This window comes from Strongylocentrotus purpuratus, unplaced genomic scaffold, assembly GCF_000002235.5.
Source record: "Strongylocentrotus purpuratus isolate Spur 01 unplaced genomic scaffold, Spur_5.0 spur5_scaffold_8, whole genome shotgun sequence".
NCBI lineage: Eukaryota > Metazoa > Echinodermata > Echinoidea > Camarodonta > Strongylocentrotidae > Strongylocentrotus > Strongylocentrotus purpuratus.
The window spans coordinates 11,367,825-11,392,450 of record NW_022145614.1 but is presented as its reverse complement, the minus strand read 5'-3'; the positions used below and the strand labels follow the sequence as shown (position 1 = coordinate 11,392,450).

General features: G+C 36.8%; 1 protein-coding gene across 3 annotated transcripts in view; it reads right to left on the bottom strand.

Annotated features, from left to right (window-relative positions):
• The window catches only part of LOC581083 (protein phosphatase 1 regulatory inhibitor subunit 16B), a 47,666-nt gene that overhangs the window by 8,565 nt on the left and 14,475 nt on the right, over positions 1-24,626 (bottom strand). For 2 of the 3 annotated variants that reach the window (XM_011667720.2, XM_011667732.2), the window contains exons 3-10: positions 21,859-21,962; positions 20,572-20,696; positions 19,670-19,795; positions 8,513-8,588; positions 7,459-7,579; positions 4,530-4,623; positions 4,187-4,204; positions 1,496-2,147 (exon numbers count right to left, since the gene is read on the bottom strand). In XM_011667720.2, the coding sequence (XP_011666022.1) occupies positions 1,496-2,147; positions 4,187-4,204; positions 4,530-4,623; positions 7,459-7,579; positions 8,513-8,588; positions 19,670-19,795; positions 20,572-20,696; positions 21,859-21,962 (1,316 nt within the window). The remainder of the gene's footprint in view (positions 1-1,495; positions 2,148-4,186; positions 4,205-4,529; positions 4,624-7,458; positions 7,580-8,512; positions 8,589-19,669; positions 19,796-20,571; positions 20,697-21,858; positions 21,963-24,626) is intronic. The other variant, XM_011667728.2, reaches the window with a different exon arrangement.

Below are 24,626 nucleotides of genomic sequence, written 5' to 3'. Positions count from 1 at the left end.
TCTGTCATGTTCATAGTGAGTACCCCATCCAAAGTTGGCTTCTCAATATTTGTCCTTCCAGTACATTGTCTGCTAGGAGCCACAAGGACCTTATTTCATATCCTTCAATACAGAGTTAATGCCCTTCTGGCTCTCAACAGATGATGTGTGATTTTGCGATGGCTTTTTGTATTCCTAAAAACATTTTGCTGTTCCAAATTCCATTTTGTGGGATGATCCTATTCAATGAATGATTTTGATTAAGGTTCCATTTCTTTTAAAATGTTGTTTCATCATTAAGACCCAAGACTGTACTTGAGATTAATCATGATGATCACATCATTACAACCCTGCACAAAAGGCAATGTATTCCACAAGCTAACTAGCATGCACAGCACACAAACTACTAGCCATGCTCAATGCATTTATCACAAGACTTGCTGAATGGTTGGTATTTCTATTTCAGAATAGAGTACCGACGTCATATTGGCCAAGTTGTGAAGGTTGCTGGTTCCAAACAGTTTTGTTCTCAACAATGGTATGGTGATCACACCAGCAACGAACACTGAGTTTGCCCTGCTCCAGCATGTTGCTTGAATGTTTTCGCGGTGAACCTCGTGCACAGGCTCTGTTGTTTTAATAGAACCAGTAACCTGTTCACCGAACCATTATGACATCAGCACTTTGGTTCGGATCTAACTCCCTTCAGATTCTAAACCCCAAAACCTATGAATTATAGAGTAGAATTGCTTCAGAGCTTGACTGTTTGCTGTTCTCATGCATGAAGCACTGTAAAAGGAAGGGCCTGATTCTAAATTGCAAATGCACAAAATTGTGGGCGATTCTGTGCAATGTACGACATCTGAAATGTATCCACGTATTTCATCCATGAATGAAAAAATCTCTCCATATGACTATGACAAATGATATACAGGTACCAGAAAGCACCATTTTTCAACGGTCACACCGAGAGATCCTGCATTTTTGGATGAAATGTGTATTTTAAAAGTAGCCCTTTATTAGTTTGATGATGGGTAGTGGGGGGGGGGGGCAACCTCTATACTGCCACCAAATTTTGTCTAGTTTCTATAATTGAGTAGTTAGAGATTAGTTGTACTTTATAAGAAGAATGTGACTATGTACGTTTCAGGGGTGTTTCCGATTCCCACCCCGCAACCAAATTTACCTGCAGGTTCTGCAATATGTACAATATACTCATTTCATTATCATGTTCATCAAAAGGAAGGGACTATCCCATTTTTAAGGGAAGGCATTTTAATTTTGATCCAATGAAAATATCTGCATGATGCTGAGCTTTGTACAATGGTAACGCACCATCAGTTTTATCATGGAGAAATGCAAACATGATGCAGAATGAAACATATGATTGTCTCTTCTTTGTGTTTACATGTAAGTCATACAGCGGTAACAACGCTATGAATGAATGCAAACGTTTGGGTTTGAATGATTGGGGGAAGGGGAGGCAAGGATGAGGATATTGAGAGGTATATGTTACCTGGTTCTGCATTGCTGTCTCCTCCTGCAGAGGGTGCTCCATGTTGACTAGCCCTTTGCTTCTTAAGATCAGCCAGAGTTTCTCCAGTGCTTGAGTACTGTTTGTCCATCTCCATACCGTCTCCAGACGGACTGGCGGGTTTAGCGTTCTCCTTCCTCATCATCTCCTCCCTCTTCCTCTGCTCCTCCTCCTTCTTCTTCTGTGCTTTCTCCTCCTTCAGCTTCTGCTTCTCCTGCTTCTCCTTCTCCTTCTGCTCTCGTTTGATCTTCTCCTTCTCCTCCTTCTGTTCCTTCTTGCTCTTCTGGCTCGTGATGGAGGGGTCTTCCGGTCGCTTCTTCAGGATCGAAACTAACCGCTTCTGATGCGACGGCCCTTCATCGAAGGTATCCTCGAAGTCACCGCTGTCCGTCCTGCCGTTCTTCTGCATCGCGTCCCCGCCCAAATCCCCATTCTTTTTGTTCCTTGGACTCTCAGGGTCTGAAAGTTCCTCTGTGATGACAGGCAGAGGGGTGACCCGACCATCCTCCTCGCCGTTTTCACCCCCTTCTGTGATCTCTTCACCACTTTGTTCTATGTGTCCATTTGTTTCTTCTGAGACCTTAACATCGTCAATATTTGTAACTGGGCTGCTATCGGAAGAGTTTTCTAATTCCTGTCGAGGAAGAAAAGATATCATATATATCAATGTGTGGGAACTGCATACAATTTATATCACATCTACACCAATTAAATTGCATTAGTTCTCAAGTTATAAAGAACAAATAAACAATTACATTTTTAATATAAACTCTAAACTTCTACAAAAACAATGGTCAGTATCATTTTGAACTCAAAATGAAACATCATTTTTTTCTAATATTACTAGTAACTGCTGTATCTTCTTGACATGATAGTTATTACAAAACATTTAAAATATGTAAATGAAATACTGTTATAGTATCAGTAACCCCTATTCTCTAATCCACTTGATTAAAATATTACAGTAATTTATCATTGAAATCAAATGGAAACTTGTGATCATTAGGATTAGTAGCTCTACAAAACAATTTTGCATTCATGTGGTATATGGTGATATATAACCAAGAAATACATGAAAATTAGTTATCATCATTGGCGGCCTGCATATAAAAGGAAGTAAGAGCAATGCATTGTCAATTGCAGTAACGGCCTTCTTGCAGACCGCCCACCTTACTGCTATTTAGTGAACCCCCTCCCCCCCCCCCAAAAAAAAAAAAAATATATATATATATATAAAAAGATAAAAAATAATAATAATATAATAATTAAGGCCAGACTGGTGTCTATAAATAAATTTTCACATGATATCCTGCAACCTCTGACGATACTGTTGCCAGGTTTTCTTAATCAAACCCTCTAAGACCTTCACAGACTAGCTCAAGATTACATAACCGTATAATCACTTCCTTCCCGATTTTCATTTCAGGACAGCTGGATTTATTTAAAGCAGAATACTAAACAGAAGTGATCGGCAGATTGTGATGTCATGATAGTTCTTGAGTGCTGAGTAGGAAGAGGGATTCTAGACAAGAAATCTGAATTCCATCTTTACTCTGGTATTTCTAGAAAGGGTGGGGGGGGGGGGGTATGACCTCATTAATGTTTCAATTTTCGATCAGAAAGTATGTCTCTCGTCACTTGCTTCCTAATATAGCACATGCATGATATTATATAGTATTCAATCAAGAAGCATTGCAAACAGAAAGTTAGTCATTGCGCAATAAGATGTAAAATAAAGCAGTAGTCTCCTCCCCTCCAATACTCCAAAACAATACTGAACAAAACAAAATAAAAAGTCAAACAAAATGATGAATAAATAAATGCACCAAAAAAAATATAATAATGTACTTCACAAGGTAATTGCCTTCAAAGATAAAATGGATAAAATGGACACTGGATAAGTTCAATGGAAAGAAATGTAACACTCAATGTCTGTGAACTACAAAAATGTAATCAATATCATTTCCTTTCAATCACGCAACAAGGAAATATAATTCAGAACAAGAATAACAAGCAACCTTGATATCACTTGAGGACAAATATGGTTTGTTATTTTATACAAATGTAGTAATTCTAATGTTGTTCTCATACATGTACCGTATAGAGAAAGGTATGTAATTGTGTAATGTGTATATCTCCATTTTTAGACATTTGAGTATGTTAAGACTGAATGGTTCCCTCTGTATTGAATAGCCTTTCTTATAGCCTGTAAGATGAAAAAGGTCTCTTCAATTTTTCCTCGAAGACACCCTAATGTGAGCCAATGCGTTAAATGGAAATGAGTCAATTGCAGAGTTGATAAACACGCATTATGATGAAATGGCATCCTATGAGCATATTTCATGCAGATCTTCGCAATCTAGAAAGTTGAGACTAGAGAGATGTCTGCTATAGATATACATGTACATGTACAAGACCCCAGGGGCTGTCTCTTTCTCCTGTCTCAGGCTTTGTTTCATGATAGACTAAGGGTTAAGGATAGGGTTACAATTTAGTTTTAGTTAAGGTTTAGGCATAAGGTTGCAATATGGTTTAGGTTTAGGGTTAGGGTTACCGTAAGTACAGTATAGTGATGGGTTCCAGGCTGAAGTTAAGAATTTAGTAAGTATAGGTATTAAATTAAGATTATATTTTAAATATAAAAAATAAAAACGGTGCTTATAAAGCACTTACCACCACAGTCGCTATGCGCTATAACAAACAAAATACATTGATAAACAATTACATATTAAACAAAACAAAAAAGTGCAAATAAACCTACAAATTAAAATACATATTAAATATACATTAACATGAAAAGAATAAGTTAATCATCAAATGCAATTTTGAATAAATGTATCTCGAGGCAAGTTTTGAATTGGTTAACAGTTTGACAGTTTTTGACATTTAAAGGTAATTTGTTCGAAAGTTCAGCACGGGCCATTGTTATAGGAGCAAGTGCCATACAATGGTGATACCCTGCACTGTGTATCATGGAAAGAATGAATTCAAACTGAGAATCTGTCCGGATCCTTACCTCTGTTTTAGACTGCATGTAGGCTGCTTCCCCTTTGGCATCTAGCTTCCTCATCTCACCCTTCTCTCGTTTACTGCTTCTCCTTATCGATGACCTGACCAATCAAAATAAAAAGAGTAAGGTTCATATTAAATTCATTCATATATTTTATCATTTGCATATATTAAATTGTTTAATTTCTGTATTTTATTCGTATAAACTCTTTTTTTTTAAAGTTCCAAAGTAATCCTTTCTTCACAACTGGCCATTAACTTTATGTTTCATGAATTTATTTGTTATTGCTGCCAGATACATGTTTTACATTTTTTACGGCCCGGCCATCAGAACACAGATTTCATTTGTTTTTTAGAATTTCCATATGCTCAGTACTCCATAATTTCAGGAAAAACTGGTATTACTTTAGTGAGCATCTTGCTACTTATCAGCCAGAATCCGGGGAAATCAGACAATGGCTGTTGTTTGTTGTTGTTGTTTTATGTGTGTGTGGGGGCGGGGGGGGGGGGGGGGGGGGGGGGGGTGAGGGAGGTCAAAAGAACCTGAAAGGGGGACTTTATACCTCAGTCACAGCAGTGAGACAGACATCAGATTGACAGCACATCAACAAAAACATTACAGTCATGTGAATGATTTAGAATTGGTGTGGAAACAGTTTGATGATGTGATCGAGGTACAAAAGTGAATCTACAAGTCATTGTTTTGTCAGCATTGATGATCACTTCTAGGTTTCATCAGAGTCAACAGACATTTTGCCATCGGAGCTACAACTTTCACTTCCATGAAAGGTTATATATTGAAATCACATTCAAGTGCCTCAAGTACCTCTTTAATCACGAGAATATCATCTTTTTGGAGACAGAAGGGCACTCACTCATAATATTTAATGTAGAGTTAACGCCCTTCTGGCTCTGAAAAGACGAGATCATCTAGCTGGAGCCAGAAGGGCATTAAGTCTACCATATATTAAAGTAGCCACACCAAGAACTCAAAAGTGTTTTGAATTGATGCAAACTCATATCATTGCGAAGGGGAAGCCTTGCCGATCAAATACAACAACTCTTCTCTTAAAAAATATGTTTGGGGGCCCGCAGTAATCAACTCTCAAAAATATTAGTTTTGAGATCCAGATTTTCTGCCTTCAGCGGTCCTTTGTAGAGCGTCAATATTTGTGACGTCACATACGGGACACGGCTGGCTAGCTGCATACTGCTACACGGCACTGAGCTGTTCGTCCAGTGTGTGACGTCACATTTCAGTGCTCGCTACGCTTGTGTGTTTGACTTACGTTCAGGGGTGTTCGGGGGTCTAAGGAGGGTCTTGAAAAATTGCATTTTACGCCTTTCCATGATATCTATATGATTTCTCAGCAAATTGTTCGTGTTTTCCAAGAGAAAATCTTTCCATCCATATGTAATTTGTTCTAATTATGAGTTGTTAGTGAATTTTCTTTGTGTAGCTCCTTTAAAGTATAAGGGGTAATGCCCTTCTGGCTCCAAACAGATGATATATTTGATATCCCACTTATGTCCGAAGTTCCGAACATATTGTCCTTCAACTGATACAAGCCATTACTGACAGGGCACATACATGCATGTATCTAACATCCACTAATTAATATATGCCAGCTATCTGTTTGGCATGATTTTAAAGTGTTAATTGAATATGGAGGCGAAATATCAAAGTAGATGTTGCCAATTTGATGGCAATCTGTATGGCCTCGGATGGCACAAATAAGTTTTATTAAGAATGTCAGTTTCCATTTCTAACCTTGAAGCCAAATATAGTCAAACACCCTGTCTATTAGGTCTGAAGTTTGGAAAGAATTATAGTTCCTGCTTTCATCCTCTTTCATTTTTCTATTTAACTAAATGGTTACAATTCGCTGGCTAGATTTCAATTCTAATATTAACGGTATTTCACCCGAAGTTTACATGTGATCCATCATCATTAAAGCAAGATCAAAATATCACAGTTACCAGCATCGGCAGATGTTTATCAAAATCCTAAATAGTAACAAAAGCAAGTCTATTACGGTTTATATTTGCTGAGAAACTGAAACGGAATTAATCTTCCTTATGTCCCCACATAAGTTTATCCCGATGATTTTACAATCAACATAACTACTGAAGTTGATTTAATTACATCTTGCTTAATTATTAAAACATGTTGTCAAATTCATCCTCATGCTGTTAAATTAAAACTCAGGCCAATATTTTGGTATCTGAACGGAAAGTTCAACATGTGGACCTCAGGGGAGAAGGCCCCAAATAAGCCAAATGTTAAGCCAAATGTTTTGCTAAATGGAGGCCAATGGCTCAAGCCTATATTATCAAAGTCTTGATCTTAGGAATTAAAGGTCTAGATTACATTGTAACTAGGCTTAGTTGGTTCTCTTATTGTCGAGAACTGCTTCCGGTTCTGACTCACAGCCTTGATTTCGAAGGAAGTCGACTCCAGCTGGATTCATCAAGGAACTAAGTAAGATATCAAAGACTATAAGTTCTGACTGACTTTGACATGCTGGGCTTATGGATCCTTGGACCAAATTCTCCAAACCTTTTAAAGGTCCAAGGTTTTAGATATCTCATGAAAAGGTGTGCATATTTTACATCATATCGAGGGTTCAGTGACACAAAGATGGAACTCCATGCTTTACCAAAATGAGAATTTAATATTAAAATGTTCAGAAAAATGTGGGCTTTCCAGGAAACACAAAGACTCAACTCCACCCAACACCCCATTGAAATTAATGGCTAGTGAAAGACAGACTTAACTCCTCAATGCCCAAGTGCCTCAGTGACACATAAACCACTTTTTCTCAAAATGGCCAAAGTGGAGTTACGTCTTGGTGTCAGTGACCCCTCGATATGTTTCTATGAGATGTCAACACAAAGACTCATGATGGTTTCGAGAAACCAGCCCTGGTTCTTACCCTCTCCCTTTTCGACTGGAACTTCTCCTAACAAGGCCTCCCGAGGGTCTAATGCGGTTGGATTGGATCTCCTGTTTCAGCTGGTGAATTAGACTCCTGATCTCATCATCTTCGCAAATACCTACATAGAAAAATAAACAGTATTTCATTTTCATACGATTAATCAGTAATCACCTTAGGTTTTGTAAACACCAAGTCCAAGGCCAATGCACCGGCCACTAATGGACTCTTGGCTGGACTTGATGACAAAACTGGTTAAATATCTATGAAATTTGTTTTACATTTTGCCTATCAGTAAGTACCATGGTTCCTAGTCTTCACCTTTGTCTTTGCCATAAAACACCTGTTGCATATCATCTACCCTGCTTCTCTGAGCATCTAATTATTATATCAAGTTATTCAATGTTTTGTTTTAACCTCAATGGGAAATGATGCATTGCACCGTGTACATGAGAGAGCAATACAGAGTATTCTTACAGAACAGTTCCAATAAGTATGGTCTATTTTGTTTCTGTTTTGTTTTTGTAAGCAGAAGATCTGCTTACAAAGGATAAAGATGTGGCCATCAGGGTACATGCAGTTCATGAAAGGTATGTATGCACATGTACATGTATTATACTTGCCAGGAAACTTTCGAAGACAGCAGAAAGGAGCCACCTTTGGTAATTGAATCTTGGGGACGGACATGCAACTCACCACGTTTTTCCATGACCATGAGAACCCTGCTCTATGTTAACTTTATTAACCATGGATCAAAACCCCGGACTGCCAAATTTTATGGAGCATATACTTATACATGAACAAGTCTATTGTCAAATGTTCAAATTAATACATGGGGCAAATACAAAACAGAAAATATGAATGTGAATGCATGGAAATGCATCAGTGATAATGATTGAATATAATTTTGTTTTCATTGTCCATGAACACTGTACTTGTGAAAATAGATTACTGTGGCCGTCCTGTTTGTGCCAATTGTCAGGCACAGCGGGTAAAGGGTTAAAGAACACGAGTTAACCCCTTCTGTCTCTCAGCAGATGATGCATGGACTTACTTAATGGTGTTTCATCATTATTAGTTCTTGCATCTAAGTCTGCTCCTGATTCTACTAGCATGGTGATGATTTCAGTCTGTAGAAATGATAAGAATGATGAAAATATGAAATGAGACTCGGATCTTCAAGAAAAGGAATGAATGAGCGGCAAATTCAATCAATTCAATTCAATTCAGCAAATAATAATAATCAGACGGAGAAAGGTATTTTTCAAAGGAATAGGGGGGTTAAAAGAGAATCAGAGAGAATGGTGATAAGAGACTGTAGATAGAGACAGAAAGAGGGAGAGAGAAAGATAGAGACAGAGACTGAAAAGGTGTGTGAGAGGGAGAGAGACAGAGAGGGGAGGGAGGGAGGGAGTAAGTGAAGGAGGGAAGGAGGGAGAAAGGGAGAGAGAGAGAGAGAGAGAATGAGAACGTGATATAGACATAGAAACGACAAGGACAGACAGATACAAAAGAAAGGAAAGCTGACTGAAAGAATAGGAGAGCTCAGAGGGTGGGAAGGATATAATCATTCAGGAGGAAAATATATTGTCTGCTTTATAGAAATGGAAGTTTACATCCCTCTGCCTGTCAGCTGAAAGATAAACAGATTGTAGGAGACAAGGGAGGGGTGGAGTGGAAAGATAGTTAGAAAGAAACACACACAATGGATAGGGGGTGAAAAGACAGTTTGAGTAATAAGAAATAAATAATAAATTTGATTAAAAATTTGAAAAAGAGGACAAAGATAAGAAAATTATATTACCCATACAAAGACAAGATATGAAGAGAGAAAAAAAAAAGTATCTTAATTCTCAGAAAAATTGGCAAAGATACCACAGGAATTTGAACAATGAAATTGCAATAAAAGTTAAGTAAAAACTAAGATGAAATAGGAAAGGAAAGAGACAGGGAGGGCTTCAAGGAAGGGGAGTGACTGATTTACTTTTTTATTTTAATTACAAAAAGAAAAAGAAGAAGAATGGGAGAAGGAGAAGGAGAAGGAGAAGGAGGAGAAGGAGAAGAGAAGGAGAAGAGAAGAGAAGAGAAGAGAAGAGAAGAGAAGAGAAGAGAAGAGGACAGAAGGAGAAGAGAAGAGAAGAGAAGAGAAGAGAAGAGAAGAGAAGAGCAGAGAAGAGGAGAGGAGAGAAGAGATGAGAAGAGAAGAGAAGAGAAGAGAAGAGCAGAGAAGAGGAGAGGAGAGAAGAGATGAGAAGAGAAGAGAAGAGAAGAGAAGAGAGAAGAGAGAAGAGAGAAGAGAAGAGAAGAGAAGAGAAGAGAAGAGAAGATAAGAGAAGAGAAGAGGAGAGGAGAGGAGAGGAGAGGAGGAGGAGGAGGAGGAGGAGGAGGAGAGAAGAGAAGAGAAGAGAAGAGAAGAGAAGAGAAGAGGAGAGAAGAGACGAGAAGGAAGAACAAGAACAAGAACAAGAGGAAGAAGAAGAAAAACAACAACAACAACAAAAAGAACAAGAAGAACAAGAAGAACAAGAAGAAGAAGCAAATGATGAAAAAGGAGAACAAAAACAAGAAGTAGAAGGATTAGAAAAATAAAAAGAACAAGAACAAATGGAAAGAGAGAGGGCACATCAGGAAGATTACGAATCAGGTGCAGTTCAAAGAGGAAGTATGTTTTGATCATGTTTCGTTGAAATTCTAATTCATGGCCAAACAGTGCCATGGTAATGATTACAAGCAATAAAATTAATTAGAAGTGACAAAACATCAAAAGAATAGAATACATCCATATACAGTGTGTTTCAAGGTGAAAACATTCAACCATCATTAGACATAAAAAAAAAACGAATACCTCTCGACTGTGTTCCAAATATACATGCTGCCCAGTCTGTTTCGAATATTCTATTTCGAGGTTTAGCCTAGCTTTGCAAATAGCGAGACGGACTGATCCATGATTAAAACATGACTCTGAAGAGGTGCTTACTAAGCTCCACATTAGTACACAAATCTAAGATAATGCGCTTCCCTTGTGAATTATTTTGCATTTCCTACGGCCCCCTTCTTGTTCCAACGTTGGATTTATTCATTAGTCCACTGAAGTGTGGGTAAATCATCAGCTACCAAGTTCTTGTAGGGTTCGACTTGATTGGAATAAAATTAGGACTTGAGTCACGAGTGCCGCTATCGTTGAAATGGAAAAGGGGTGCATGAAGATGATATTTCTTACACGGAAGTGCCCCCTGATTGAGAAATGGTGTTTTTGAATGATTCATTTGATATGAACCTGGTTTGGTAATGACTGAATTTTTAATATGGCTGCAATAATGAAGCTATGGGCAGGAAGGTATTTTCATGTTATCTGCTCCTTACCCCCCCCCCCCCAACCCCCACCCCACCCCCAATCAGAGTTACTTACTTCACTATCTCTTCCTAAACTGCAACAATACCCAATTACCCATAGCATATCACATATGAAGAATATCCATGTGGTACGGTATAAATATTTGGGGGAGGAATTCCTTCTTCTTCTTCTTTTTTCCTTCTTTTTTTCCTTCAATTTGATGACAGCACTTTAATACAATATACTCATTAGCACATATTTGCATTTACAGGCCAACTATTAAACTACGTGGGACTATTTACGACCTAGCCTACTTTTGGAATGTACTTTCAAATTCACCAGCATCTATGGTTAAACTTCTACATGAGCAGTACATTCAAGGCAAAGTCAAATCATACAGCAATATGTGGATATGAATCACACTTAAAATCTAACAAAATGTTTTATATTAATTGGAACGGCAGAAGCAATCTCACTCCATTACTTGAAGTATTAAACATTCCCTCTTTCAATGATTATCTAGCTAATTGCATTTAATTCAAAGAGTGGGGTCTTAGCTTTAATTCGACACAGTGGTACAGACAAGTTCATCATTCTCATAAGACTTGTATTTCTAAGGGGTTTTACCCCAAATTACAATGGAGTTGTACTTAACGGGTAAATAGTGTCATAGCTATAAATAGGGGTGAACTAATATTTCAGCAGCCATAATGCAAGTGAAGACAACAACAATATTGCATGACATGAACTACAAGTACGCAAAAGCAGAAAAAAGCTCTTAATAAAAAAACAAACAATGAATTTCTATGAGACGTGAAGAAAGAAGGGGAGAGAAATGGGGAAATGTGAGAATATTCTGATGGAATTTCATCAGCAGACGTTGAGAAATAACATTCAGATTTTTCCAATTAAAATTTTGCACAAGGAAAGCATCATCACAAAAATACAAGCAATTAAATGTTTTCCGTTCAACACATTGAACAAAGATTCCCTGAATATTAAACTCTCATTAATAAAAGTACTATTGTTTTCTTTTAATTTTAAGCAAATAGCTACAGTCTATATAAAGCTGACTCAGTGTACTAAAATATACTTAGAGCCAATTTAACATTCAAAATCTTGACTCAGTTGAATAAACTACATGTAGATGTACTAATAAGCCTCCACTCACTTTCTCCTATGATATCTAACACTTGCCGACCTTCTAAAGCAAAAATTAAGAATCTCCTAAGAAAAAGTTAGGAATAAGATGCATTCCACATGCTTTGTTACAGATACTTTCAGAAGACGGAGCAAAATAGGATTCATAACATTAGCTTGAAGGCCTGCAAATAGGAATCATTCCTGTCAAATAGAAATGGTTGGCAACTCTGATAATATCTGAACAACAAATTTAACAAGAAGCATATAAATTGTGCTGCAAAGCATTTGATTGAGTTTGATACCAACTTGCCTGGAGGTCTATATTATACGGAGATGCATCCTGAAATAAATTGAAGGGGGAAAATGCTGGACATTTTAGGAAAAGAAAGGAAGAGCAAATTCATAGAAACTTGTAAATTAGGAATTTGCCTGAACTTTAGAATGAATTTTTTTTCCAGGCAGTTCAGGATGAGTCTTTTCCGACAACAGAACTACTTTGAATTAATTCTGAATTAAAAGTACTTACAAGTTTAATTAAATGAAATTCTCACATTTAATATGCCTGATAGAATCATTTGTTATTGAATAATCAAAGCATTTTTAAAAGATATTTTCAGGTATCCGTTGACCTGAGGTGTTGCCATTTACCTTCCTGAATTTTTAAAAAAGTGGTGAAGTATAAACAGGAAACTACTGATGCATAATAGTCAATATTTACCGTCTGTCTTTGTGAAGTAACAATGACTCTTCAAACTGACTTTAGGTACATTCAAGTGAGAAAAACATATTAAAGTCTAGTGAAAACAATAAAGGGCAGGAGAACAATTCACCCCTGGATAGTTTCACAACAGCTCTAGAAAATTCAATAAGATCTCTTGCCAAACATGAGGGGAAATGACTGTACATTGTATACAAATCACAGCGAGGTTATTACCAAGTAAAGTGCTTAAAAACGTATCATTAAGCACCATAAAAATGTGACTCGTGTAACAGTACTCTATTTTACTTTAAAAAAGGAATGAAAAGAGCTGCAATCATGATGAAAAGTAATTTGAATACTGATGCATTGAAAACTTTGCTGAATGATAGGAGAATTGTATAAAACTGGAGTATGACCCTTGATCAAAATCTCCTTCGATATGACATAGCAAATATCACAGTTATCAACACATTTATATGATCACTTTCAGTATAAACAATTAAAGACAAAACCTTCATCTGAAACTTCAAATAACAAACTATGTCAGATAATAAAATGTTTAAAATAGAAAGGAAGGTATGTAAAACATCATTAAGTAATTAAGTTTGTGGGTTTGGTGATTTTATTTCTTAAAAGATAAGCTGCATTTGACGTCTATATCACTTGTTATTAAAGCTTCACTGCTGGTACAGTATTTCAATTCAATATTTTGAGAGTAGGTACTGTAATTGAAGATTAACTTATGATTCAGATACTCAGTAAAAACTTTAATATTTCAATTACATTGCTGCAATATCAGCTGATCACAACAAACATGTTCTTTTATTGTGAAATGGATAAATTACAAATAATGTGAATGACATTTTGCGTACTTCAAATGGCACCTTTACATCAGGGAATATATGAGCAATGGCTGCAATAGCACTTTGAATAGGTGTAAAATTAAATAGTTCCTTTTATTATTTTTTGGGTTAAATATATGCGATGATGTAATATAGTGTCAATCTTGCATTTTCATCTGGTGCATTTTGATAAACAAATGCAGATGCTGATAATGGGGATAACATACCCATATTTTACCTTTTTAATAGTGACACATAATTTCTTTTTTTACAACATCAACATTAAATATGCAATTTCTTGAAAATGCCTGCATTATACAAACTTTTAAATGTTTTTGCTATGTCCTCATTGTATACAAAATCTCATAAAATCTATAACACAGCACACTCACTTTAGACAGGAAATGTACTATTCTTGTCAAAGTTGTAATTTTTCAAGTTTTCGAGCTCAAAGGAAGGAAATCTCATGAGCAAAGCGGATTTGACCAAAAATCACATCCTGTAAATATTCATGTTTTCCATGCTTTGAATATGAAACGCTGGTGTCAGATTTACCTGTTTTGGCTGTTGATTACTTGACAGATGAACACTTCTCTAATGATCACACAAAAATAGGTTGGACAAATTCAGAGAAATCATCATCAACTGGGGCATTCAGAAGCTTCAAGCAACTTTACTTGAAATTCATTAGGCAAGCGTTCTTCCACCCTGTGGACATTCACAAGCCAATGTCTATTTTTTTTATTTTTTTTTTATTGATACACAATTTATTTCAAAAAGCCAACATTAATGTAATCACATATCAACAAAAAATAAACTTGTGATGCTTTCTATTAAACCTGACAGGCCATTTGTAATCTTCCTACATGTACAAGCAGTCTCCATGACAATCCAAGAATGAGTGCCAAATATAAGAACCAAAATAAATATTCCCACTAATGAAAGGAATTTGGATGTTAAATCATTGCATAACCAGATATAATGCATACAGTATAATACTCAAAATGGGAATGATAGAATCTCTGGAAAACATACTAATGGGGTACTCAAGTGATCTGAGACACCATTGTGTCTCGGAATAGAATTTCTAGATAGACTGCGCTATAGAAATGCCTATTATTATAATGATGATTGTTATTATCATTATTGTGTAAGTTCTAAATCGATTCTGTTCACAGGCTCCATAATGTACAGGAAAATCCTAACAGATTATTTAGCCTACATCATGAAAAATGATTAAAACCTGATTAAAAAATAAAAAGGAAGGAAACTTGTTGGCTATGAAACCTAAGGAACAAACGTTAGTTCGCACAAATCAGATTCAAATAACTGTTCTCTTGGCATCAAAGCCAAGGAAAATACATTTAAATTCATTGAGATTTCATTTTAAAACTATTACCTCCTAACATCATAACAAAAAACAATGGGCTGTGAAAACAACAGAGTTCACTGTGGATCTAGAAGATTGATGGAAAGACAGTTTAAAGTAATTGAGATCTCATTTTGAAATTATCCACTTCCTAACATCATAACAATGGGATTTGAAAACAAACGAACAACAGCTAGAGTTCACTGTGGATTTAGAAGATTGAGGGAGACACATTTTGAAGCTAAGTGAGATCAACAACACAAACTTCCTTACATCATAACATAACAATACAGTTTGAAACAACAGGAAAAAAAACAGAGTTTATTGTGGAGTAGAAGAAAGGGGTCCCCCAGGAGACAATGTAAGGGAGGAGGGGTTATAGTTATGATGTTGTTTGTCGTCGGTGAGGGGTTCAATCTTAAAACGGCTCTCCGCACAGGATGTGAGGTGATGTGTCATTCAGGGGCTCACTTGGACTATGTTCAAAATCTTCGACACGGGAAACCACTAAAAAAACACAAAACTGCCTCTAAGCATACAAATCATATCCATATGTATGTTCTAGTTTTAACCTCGCAAGGACCTCCTTTCTACTTTCCTTTTCCTTTACCTTACAACTGTCACTTACTGTTAGAATGTATAGGTCTAAAATACAGATGTTAGTAAACATATAGGCCCAAAATCACAAGGGAGGTTTAGATTTAACCCATGATTTAAATCCTCATTAAATAACCCATGGTTTAAAAATTAGCGCAAAATAAGCGTACCTTGGCTTGCGCGCGTCTAATATTGGACCTCTGACTTGTGTCGCGCTTATTTTAAACCATGGGTTATGTAAATGAGGGTTTAAACAATGGATTAAATCTAAACCTACTTTGTGAATTCGGGCCATAATGTTCTGCCTTAACTGTGTATTAAAGTCAGAACTTGTGTACACATTATTTTTAATGCTGTACTTATTGAAGCAAACCTTTGTTATTGTCATTGTAGACTTCAGTTAATCATGCTCCCCTTGTGTAAATAACGAGGCGTGGATGTCACCTTGAAAGGATTTTGAACAAATTTCAACCATTTCTGAATGATGTAAATATCATAGTCATGGGGTAGATCCAGGATTTTGTAACAAATGAGTGGGGGGCGGGGCAAAAAATATAATAATTGTGTGGACAATTTGTTGTGTTGTACTTAGGGTGAACCGATGGGGGCTGGGGGATGGGGGCTGGGGGATGGGGGCTGGGGGCTGGGGGCTGGGGGCTGGGGGCGAGGGGGAAGGACACTGGGGGTGAGGGGGAAGGACACTGGGGGCTGGGGGAAGGACACTGGGGGCGAGGGGGGGTGGCACTGCCAGCTGTGCCCCTTTAAACTGCCCCTGATTATACATAGTCAACCTTTCCTCTTTCTTTTTTAATATGAGTAAGAGACAGGCACAGCTCGTTCATGTCCCTTTTGTCTCTAGACTAGATGGTATGAGTCAGATAGATACAGCAGCAAGCAACCCTGGGGTACCCGGGAGTACCAAACAAACAGGCTGCCCTGCCTGCCTGCCATCCATGTGTGTCATGGAGTAGAGAAGCCAATCTAGCAAGGCCAGGGGGGTGTTTCACAAGGATTCTAAGTCAAACTTAACTCTAAGTTGGACTTCAAAATTATTGAAAGCCATTAGCATCCTTGTAAATATTTGTAAAAGTTATTTTAAAAGGCATAAAATGTTGATTCAAATCATTCCTATTTTCTATTATCATGGGAGATTTCATGTTCTTGATGTGGAATTTATGAAAAGTCTAAAATACTTAAATTTTTGCTTTTGAATGTATTTCAAAATAAAGCTACAAATGGCTCTCCATAATACTTAGAGTTAGGTTCGACTTCGATTCTTTGTGAAACACCCCCCAGGCCAGGGTATAATAGCACAACAACCCTATACCAATGAAGACTCAAAAGTAAATGTTATATGGTGAAATGATTAGATCATCGACATACTATTCAACATTTTCAAGTGGTAAGGGTAGTGCCTAAATCACACTTGATATCCTTAAATGCTTGAAGAAAGTTTGACAATTTTAATTAAAATGGTTATTGTTTTTTTTTTTCAATTGAGTTTACAAAAATGAACTAGCGGTACATGATGCATTTTGATGTAAGAAGTTTCTCACTGTTCAATCATTTTTCTAGCTATCTAACCATCAGTGATGCTTTCAATTGATTGTTATTGCACCCTAGATTATCCCGATACTATGTACCTTATGACAACAGTACCTTCCCAAACAGTATCATGCTGAAATACTGCCTACCAAACTGTAAATATTCAACAAGTATCTTTCAAACTATGATATGCCATATTTTTTCAAACTTGATATACACTGTACTTGTAAGATATACATGTTATCCTGACATGCCCTCTTGTGCAGAAACGGCGCGATTCTAAATTTGACATCACCTCCAAAAATACACAGGAGCCGTTAAAATGGCAGGGCTAATTCAAGAAAATAAAAACAGTCTGGACCTTGCACTGCACAATGGGTGCAATCATGCAAACTTAACGCCATTCATTTATAACCATACAGACGTCATTTCAACCTTCATTCCTTTCATTTACCAAACAGTATATAAATCAAACGCAGCATTCATGAAAAAACACGCTGTATTCTCATATGCTCCATTTTTTATAAAACTTGATTATAATTTGAATGCCGGCAGTGCCAATAGTAGCTAATTTATTTGTCTGAAATGACTGAATTGGGGAAACTGATTTCAACTTGTATCAAATATACATGTAGGAAGTGTTGGCTTTCTCTGTTATACCACCTAGGGAAATCAACAATACAAATGGAGGAAATAGGTATTTGGCACAGGATTGAGGAAATCAGGAAGTCAAACAGTTTGGAAGTGACAAGACATTTCTTTTCAAAATGGAGGATAATACATGTAACTACAATTTTATTTCTATTCTGATTTCTTGTTCAACATTATTTCCTTCTGAAGGTCTGTGAGTCCTGTACATGTTGTGAGTTGCCCCCCCCCCCCTCCCCTTCCTGTACCTTGTGCTATTTTACATTAGATAGTCAACGAATATATCAATGCATATGTTAGAGTACAATGAAGTACTGAACATACATTTAACAATGAAGGTATAATTTCACTTGATATTTCATGCCTTTCAACACTATGGTAGTGATATAAACTTATAGACATGTAATTTTAAGGGAAACTAATATAAATAACTTTATTTGGTTTGCATTAGACACTGTGGACTAGTGCATTACCATCTAAATTCATTGAAAATTAAAGTCCTTTCAATATAATTTCTGTCCACAAATGCTATGTCTAGAAAATGATTGTTGTGCCCGCAACGGGCTGATATAGAAACCATAAACTGACATAATTTGCCTGAGTCTCGATCGTTACACAACATTATCTTCTTTGATAACGAGGCTACATGCTGTTACACTGTTGCAGGTCTCGCCCACGAGAATAGCGTGTCTGAGAGATGGTTTGACCACAATAATTCAACATCTTTTTAATGTGTTAATCTTTCCTCCCACTACCGTCCCTCCCTTTCATCATTTCTAAATGTATTTCACCACGCAATGAGATCATATCTATGTATTATAATGATCAGATCCTGTAGTAATTTGCTGCATTGTAGAACCTGATGAGTCACTTCCGTTTAATCAATCTAACCCCGCCCAAACACAAAAATAGGTAGGTGGGAAGGTAGAGGTGGGGTTCTGTCAACTAAGACCACTTCCTGAGTGTATTGAAAATACAAAATGTCAAGGCAATCCCTACAAACAAATTCCGTAAATTCTTTTTCACATTATGATGAATGATTTAATGTGAAGCAAATGCAATCTCAATTAAGAATCACCTTCGATTCAACACAAAACAAATTGTTTTGAGAGTCATGAAAGTTATGAAACTTTTCAAACTATGTATCCACATTTATGTCATTTCTTTATCCTTAGATCCCTAATAGACATGTAGAGGGTTATTAGTATGAATAGATGCCATGTGAACCGGGGCTGTTTCATAAAATTTGCTTTCGGACACAACTGCAACGGTTCTATAACAAATATGCTAAAAGTCAATCAGATACAACAATTGTAACTTGTTAATGTTTTGAGATTTATGAAACAGGGCCAAGGCACCTGCTGGCTTTGCTTATAAACAGATCTACAATTCTCGCAGTGTCAGACATTAATTAATCAAATTTGAAAAGAAAAAACATTTCTTGGAACATTAAAGTTCTGAGGCTATTTCATCTACAGCTTGCCAGCTTTATCATGATAGTAAATTGATATACTACACACAACTCCTAAAGATTCTCCCTTTTTTTGCACCTGCTATCAACCAGGAAAATTCGTACAAGTACATAGTACCACCGTTAGTAAAGGTAGCACATATATAATACATTAAATAGATAACTACCCTGTTTCCTGTTGAGAACCCACTAGATAAGTGTTTCATAAGATTGTTGATATCTCATTTCATAGACTTTCTTCTTCTTTTTTTCAGGGCAAAGTGTAACAAAATATTATTGTAAACCAGAACTTTCAAATTGGCAATTTTTTGTACCACGTGTCGATTTCTTAAAGGCTCAAGACACAGAAAATTTTCTTGATTTACAGTACCTGTACTCTACACTTGCTCGTGATTGTGTCCTCTACACCAATTTCACTTGACAAAGTATTTGAGCAGAATATAAAATGTTCTTGCTTTCCCACTTTGGCAAGTGCAACATCTATTTATTTGCTTCTGAGCAGATTTTACTTGCCCTGGAGCTATTAGGGGTTGGTATTACCATGTAGGGTCCTGATATTTACCTGTGCCCAGCATACTGCTGCGTGTATAGGTTGCCAGCCGTCATTGTCTCGTGCTGCATAGTCTACGTTGTGACTTAGCAAGTACTGCACCACCTTCTCGTAACCATTGGCTACGGCAACATGGAGCTGAAACGACAAGAAATATAAATATTAATTAATGAATTAAAAAATTAAAAAACACAAATGGATATCAGCTTGTAAACCAACTACCAAGGCTTTCTTAGCTTTATATATATCTTTTGTTATTGCTTTCTCGTTGTTGTTGACATCTTCAGGTCACAAGGGAAAAGAGAAGAAAGATTGAAAACAGAAAAGGAGAGGAAAACTAAAGAGACAAAGTACAATAGCTCAGTAGTAGAGCAGTGGTCTTGTAACAGGGAGGTGCCGGGATCAAAACCAAGCCTATGCACTAGAACCCTTTGGTAAGGCATCAATCCTCATTACCAAGTCCCTCGGAGAGGATTTAAAGTAGTTGGTCCACTGGTTGTTTGCTTACAATCGTACTCATGCTTTAATAGCAGTCAGGTAAAACACCAACTAACAAATTTTCCTAAGCAAGTCGTCTTTAATACAGTTTTAAAGCGGGACTACACTACTTGTAGCTACTTGCGCCCTCTATATAGCAAACAAATGCCTAATCGGTGACCGCTGGTCCCCCCATGATCCCCTTTTTTCATATGTTAATTGAGAGCTGATTTGATGAAATAACCACCTGTCAGTGACCACGCTGGGTGATCTAATCCCTCCTGGCCAAACTAGTGCAGATGGGCTTTAAAGCAGAAATTCCATTCAATTTACAGTCTTTCCATACGGCAGGTCAGACCAATTATACAATATACCAATCAGTAACATTATTGTGATACTTTTGTGAAACGCCCCCCTGGTGGGACCAGTCTACTCACAGGTGTAGCCCCTACAACATCTCTGCTCTCGAGGTCTCCTCCATTCTTGTAGATCTCCTGCATGCCATGAAGCATTCGGTTCGGGACAATTTCTCTGAGTTCATCGATTTGCTCTTGCGTAATACCTGTAAACGGACAGAGAAATACATGAAACATGCTTGATATGGATTACATATTAATCAAGAGGGTCGCTATAAAGAACTGTGATGGAGCACAAATTACTTCAGGATGAGGCATTTCAGTTAGCAGTATGCAGATGGAGAAGTCATGTACTTGGAATGGTGTGAGTAGTTCTTTCTTTGGGGATGGGGGACTATGAAACAACCTGATTTTAGGTAGCCTTCATTCATCATCTCCATTCAATAGATGATGAAGATTGAATGAACCTAGTATACCTTAGAGGATAGACTGGCTAAATGTAAAGAGACTTGCACATATCAAATTCTAAAAGTACTGGGTGAATAATAATCTTCATGAAACCAAGCCGCCTTGCAATTTACTCAGTCACAGGACATTATAAGCACGAAACGGCAGCATATCCTTGGTTATAAAAAAAAACCTCATTGTAACCAACGTGCTATTGTATCTTCTTCACCCATCCAATTTTCTGTCCTTGCATTCTACTTGTCTATTTTGCTTATGCTGCATGTTCATATGGAGAACAGGAATGATCCAGGCCTGCAGATTCACAGATTATGTGTGGTTAACCACAGCAATACCACATATCAAACACTTACTTTGAGTTTCTATGTGCCAAGATTGGCCACATACATCAGTTCATACATGAATTTACATATGTTGCGATAAAAAGAAATAGACGGTGCAGGAAATATCAAATTTTTGCACCATGAAATTAGATTTTCGTTCCCCAAAAACTCTCTCTTTCTTCTGCTGGGTACATAGCAAAACATGAAAATCAGTTCATATCTACTTTAGATTTGTCCATACCCTGTTTTTCCATCCAACTCTGACCAATCGCTTGTATCCTTTTATAGAATGGAGTTGGTTTGGCAATGCAACAAGACTACTTTAAAAAAGAGCCATTCTTAATATGTGATTTGTTTCTCAATCATTGGCATCTTCATACTCTTGTCCCAGGTAATTGCTTGACCTAATGCATGATCACAACTGACTACCCTCCCGAATGCATTACACTTTTAGATGCATCATCTTTACGCATACAGGGGAGAGTTTTCTGATAGAAAGCAAATATATCCTTCAATTAAAGGCTGTTAAGAGTAGTTCCCCTGCAGTGGTGGATCCTTCATTTACGCCTTAATGGCCTACCTTGCGTTGCCATCTGTGACTCAATGTAGTCCAGCGTGCCTTCATCTTCGCATATGTCATAAGGCATGTTACCGTCAGAGTTGATTGCTAAGAGATGTGCTCCTCTGCAGAAATCAAAAGATAAAAGAGAGGAAAGAGAGACGCTGGTGATAAGTCTGAAAGCTCCAAATAGGGGGATAAAAAATGGGAACAGTGAGTGACTTACATGTCTAAAAGGGTCTTAAAAGCTCAAAAGGAGCTCAGAACGAGCTCAGAAGGAGCTCAGAACGAGCTCTTAAGAAAGAAGAAATAGGAATCTGGTAAATACAGACAATAAATTATAGTTTTGCTTTAGGATATTTCACTCTTGCAATGGTAACAGAGCTCCTGTGAATGAAAACATTTTGTATTGTTAGAAGTCACATCCCCCCCCCTCTTAAATTGAAATGTAAACACTATAAATACTTAAACTTTAAAATATGATTTGGGTGTCAAATGTGCTTCTTATTTTTATATTAACAAGGTGGTCAATTTATACATTTTTGTCATTATTATTTTCTGTTCACGCAACACTAAGAACAATATATGTGTTAGATATTCCAATACACTATTCTACTTCAATCACATTATTGAGAAAAAAATCTATATGATTTGAATAATGATATACTTCATAATAATGTTAAACATCCCATCATCTTTTCTGATACTTGAAGATTAGAAGTAAGACTATTCCATTGATTCATTTAATGCCTCGCTCAAAAATTCCTAACATCTTCTTTCAAGATGCCTTCCCACTCCTCAAGTCATCTCTCTCTCTCTCTTCATTACTTATGCCTTTCTCGTAGCGAGACATTGCACACGTGTCTACAATTCAAATAAGAATCAGGTCCCTCGGTTAATTTGCCCCATTACACAATCAAGTAAGGAGCGTGAAACGCTGTCTCAAGGAAGAAGAAAAAACACCATCCCCGCATCTCAACCTAGTTATCATCGTCAGCAATTAATTAAATCAAGTGGAATCTAATTTGCGACTCTTAAGACCTCTTTTCTGAGCGCATCTTAAGCATCCCAATTCAATTTCACTGTCTGCACCTCTGCAATTAGAGCTGTGGACGTGCACTGAACAACTGTTTTTAATCCCGATTAACTCATAGAAAACAAACTTTTGCATATGAACAAACAAAACTGAGGGTAATTGACTCATACACTGCACCTAACATAAACATAAAAAGTAAAACGAATTGTTTTCCTTGTTGAAGACCCAGAGACAGATAGGAAAGACATGTAAAATGCCATTTTAGCCCTAAGCATATGAAACAAGATAAAACTAGGGACATGGAAAAGGGTAATATTCACTCCTGAATGCTTTAAGATATCTAGCCTGTTCACACAAGGGGAAATGTATACAAAACTCATAAACATGTATAAAATCATTGTATAAAGAATCATCATAATGTGAAAGAGGTGTAAAACACATGAACAAGGCATCGTTTATCAGCAACTAGTTTCAAAGAGGTAAGTTGACAGAACAACTGGCTACTCATCAGCCCACACAATAAGTCTTACCAAGTTATACAGCTTTCTTGCACTATGAAACTCAGACAAGAAGAGATCCTGTGATTAATTATTGAGTATCAATTCCCTCAAAATGATGCTCAAACATGTGTTTCGCTATTGAATCATCATCTCATAAATACAACATGCAAAGTTAATTACTTGTTTTAGAGCTGTATAGTGTCCATATGATCATGTGCTGTAACTATATGATGAATATATTCTGAAGAGGGGGGAGGGTAAGAATATCAACAACATATAGTCCACCCGAGCTAACCTTATACTTAATCACTGAACCATGCACACGGTTTACTGATTTATAGCGTCAACCATATGGTGTTATTATTTTGTTGTTTGTTTACGGTGCAATCTATTGTGTATCCAATATTGCAGATATGTACATGTATATTACATTATAGGTGTATATTTACATGTAAACCTACATGTTTACCTGTGTATATGTGCAAATATAATACCTAAGAATGAAAACATGGTCTAAATTAGAGATTGTGCTGTACAAGACAAAACAAAATCTATTTTACAAGACTACAATACAGTAATTACAATTTTTTTTCTTCTTTAAATTATTGGCTGCGACTTGGAACATGCGCAAAATAAATAGGAATTCACGGATAGCTATTCAAAACCATATTCATATATTAGGGAGCAATAAGGTTTGTCACATTTGGATTACAAACTACATGTCATTTGTTACAAAGGGCCAGAAGGACATAAACTTATATCACTCTACATGGGCTTAATGCCTTTCTGGCTGTTGGCATGAGAAAATACACATGTTCTGTGGGGGGGGGGGGGTAGCCTATATGTACATGTATGTCATTTTTTCAGACTGAATCAATACCATTAGTATAATGTAAAATTTGATCAATAAATTGTGAAGTTATGAGGAAAATGATCAATACATGTTACTAATTGTACCGACCTTTGTTCGCATCTATCAGTATAATACCTTGGGCACACCAACAAGACCGAAACCAGACCAAACAAAAATATTACATTACATCTATGGCCAATAATCGGTTGGTTTGGAGTCTGTCTGAAGTCAATTAGCGGTGTGACTGAGGGATTCGAGTACTAGCCCAAAGAAATTATGAATCAGTAAATGAAATGTGGAACAAAGATATTCATGATAATTAAATAAATACAAAAGAGATCCTGCTAAAAAATATGAACCATACATGTAAATCGAGAAATGGAAATTATTTTCCCTGATA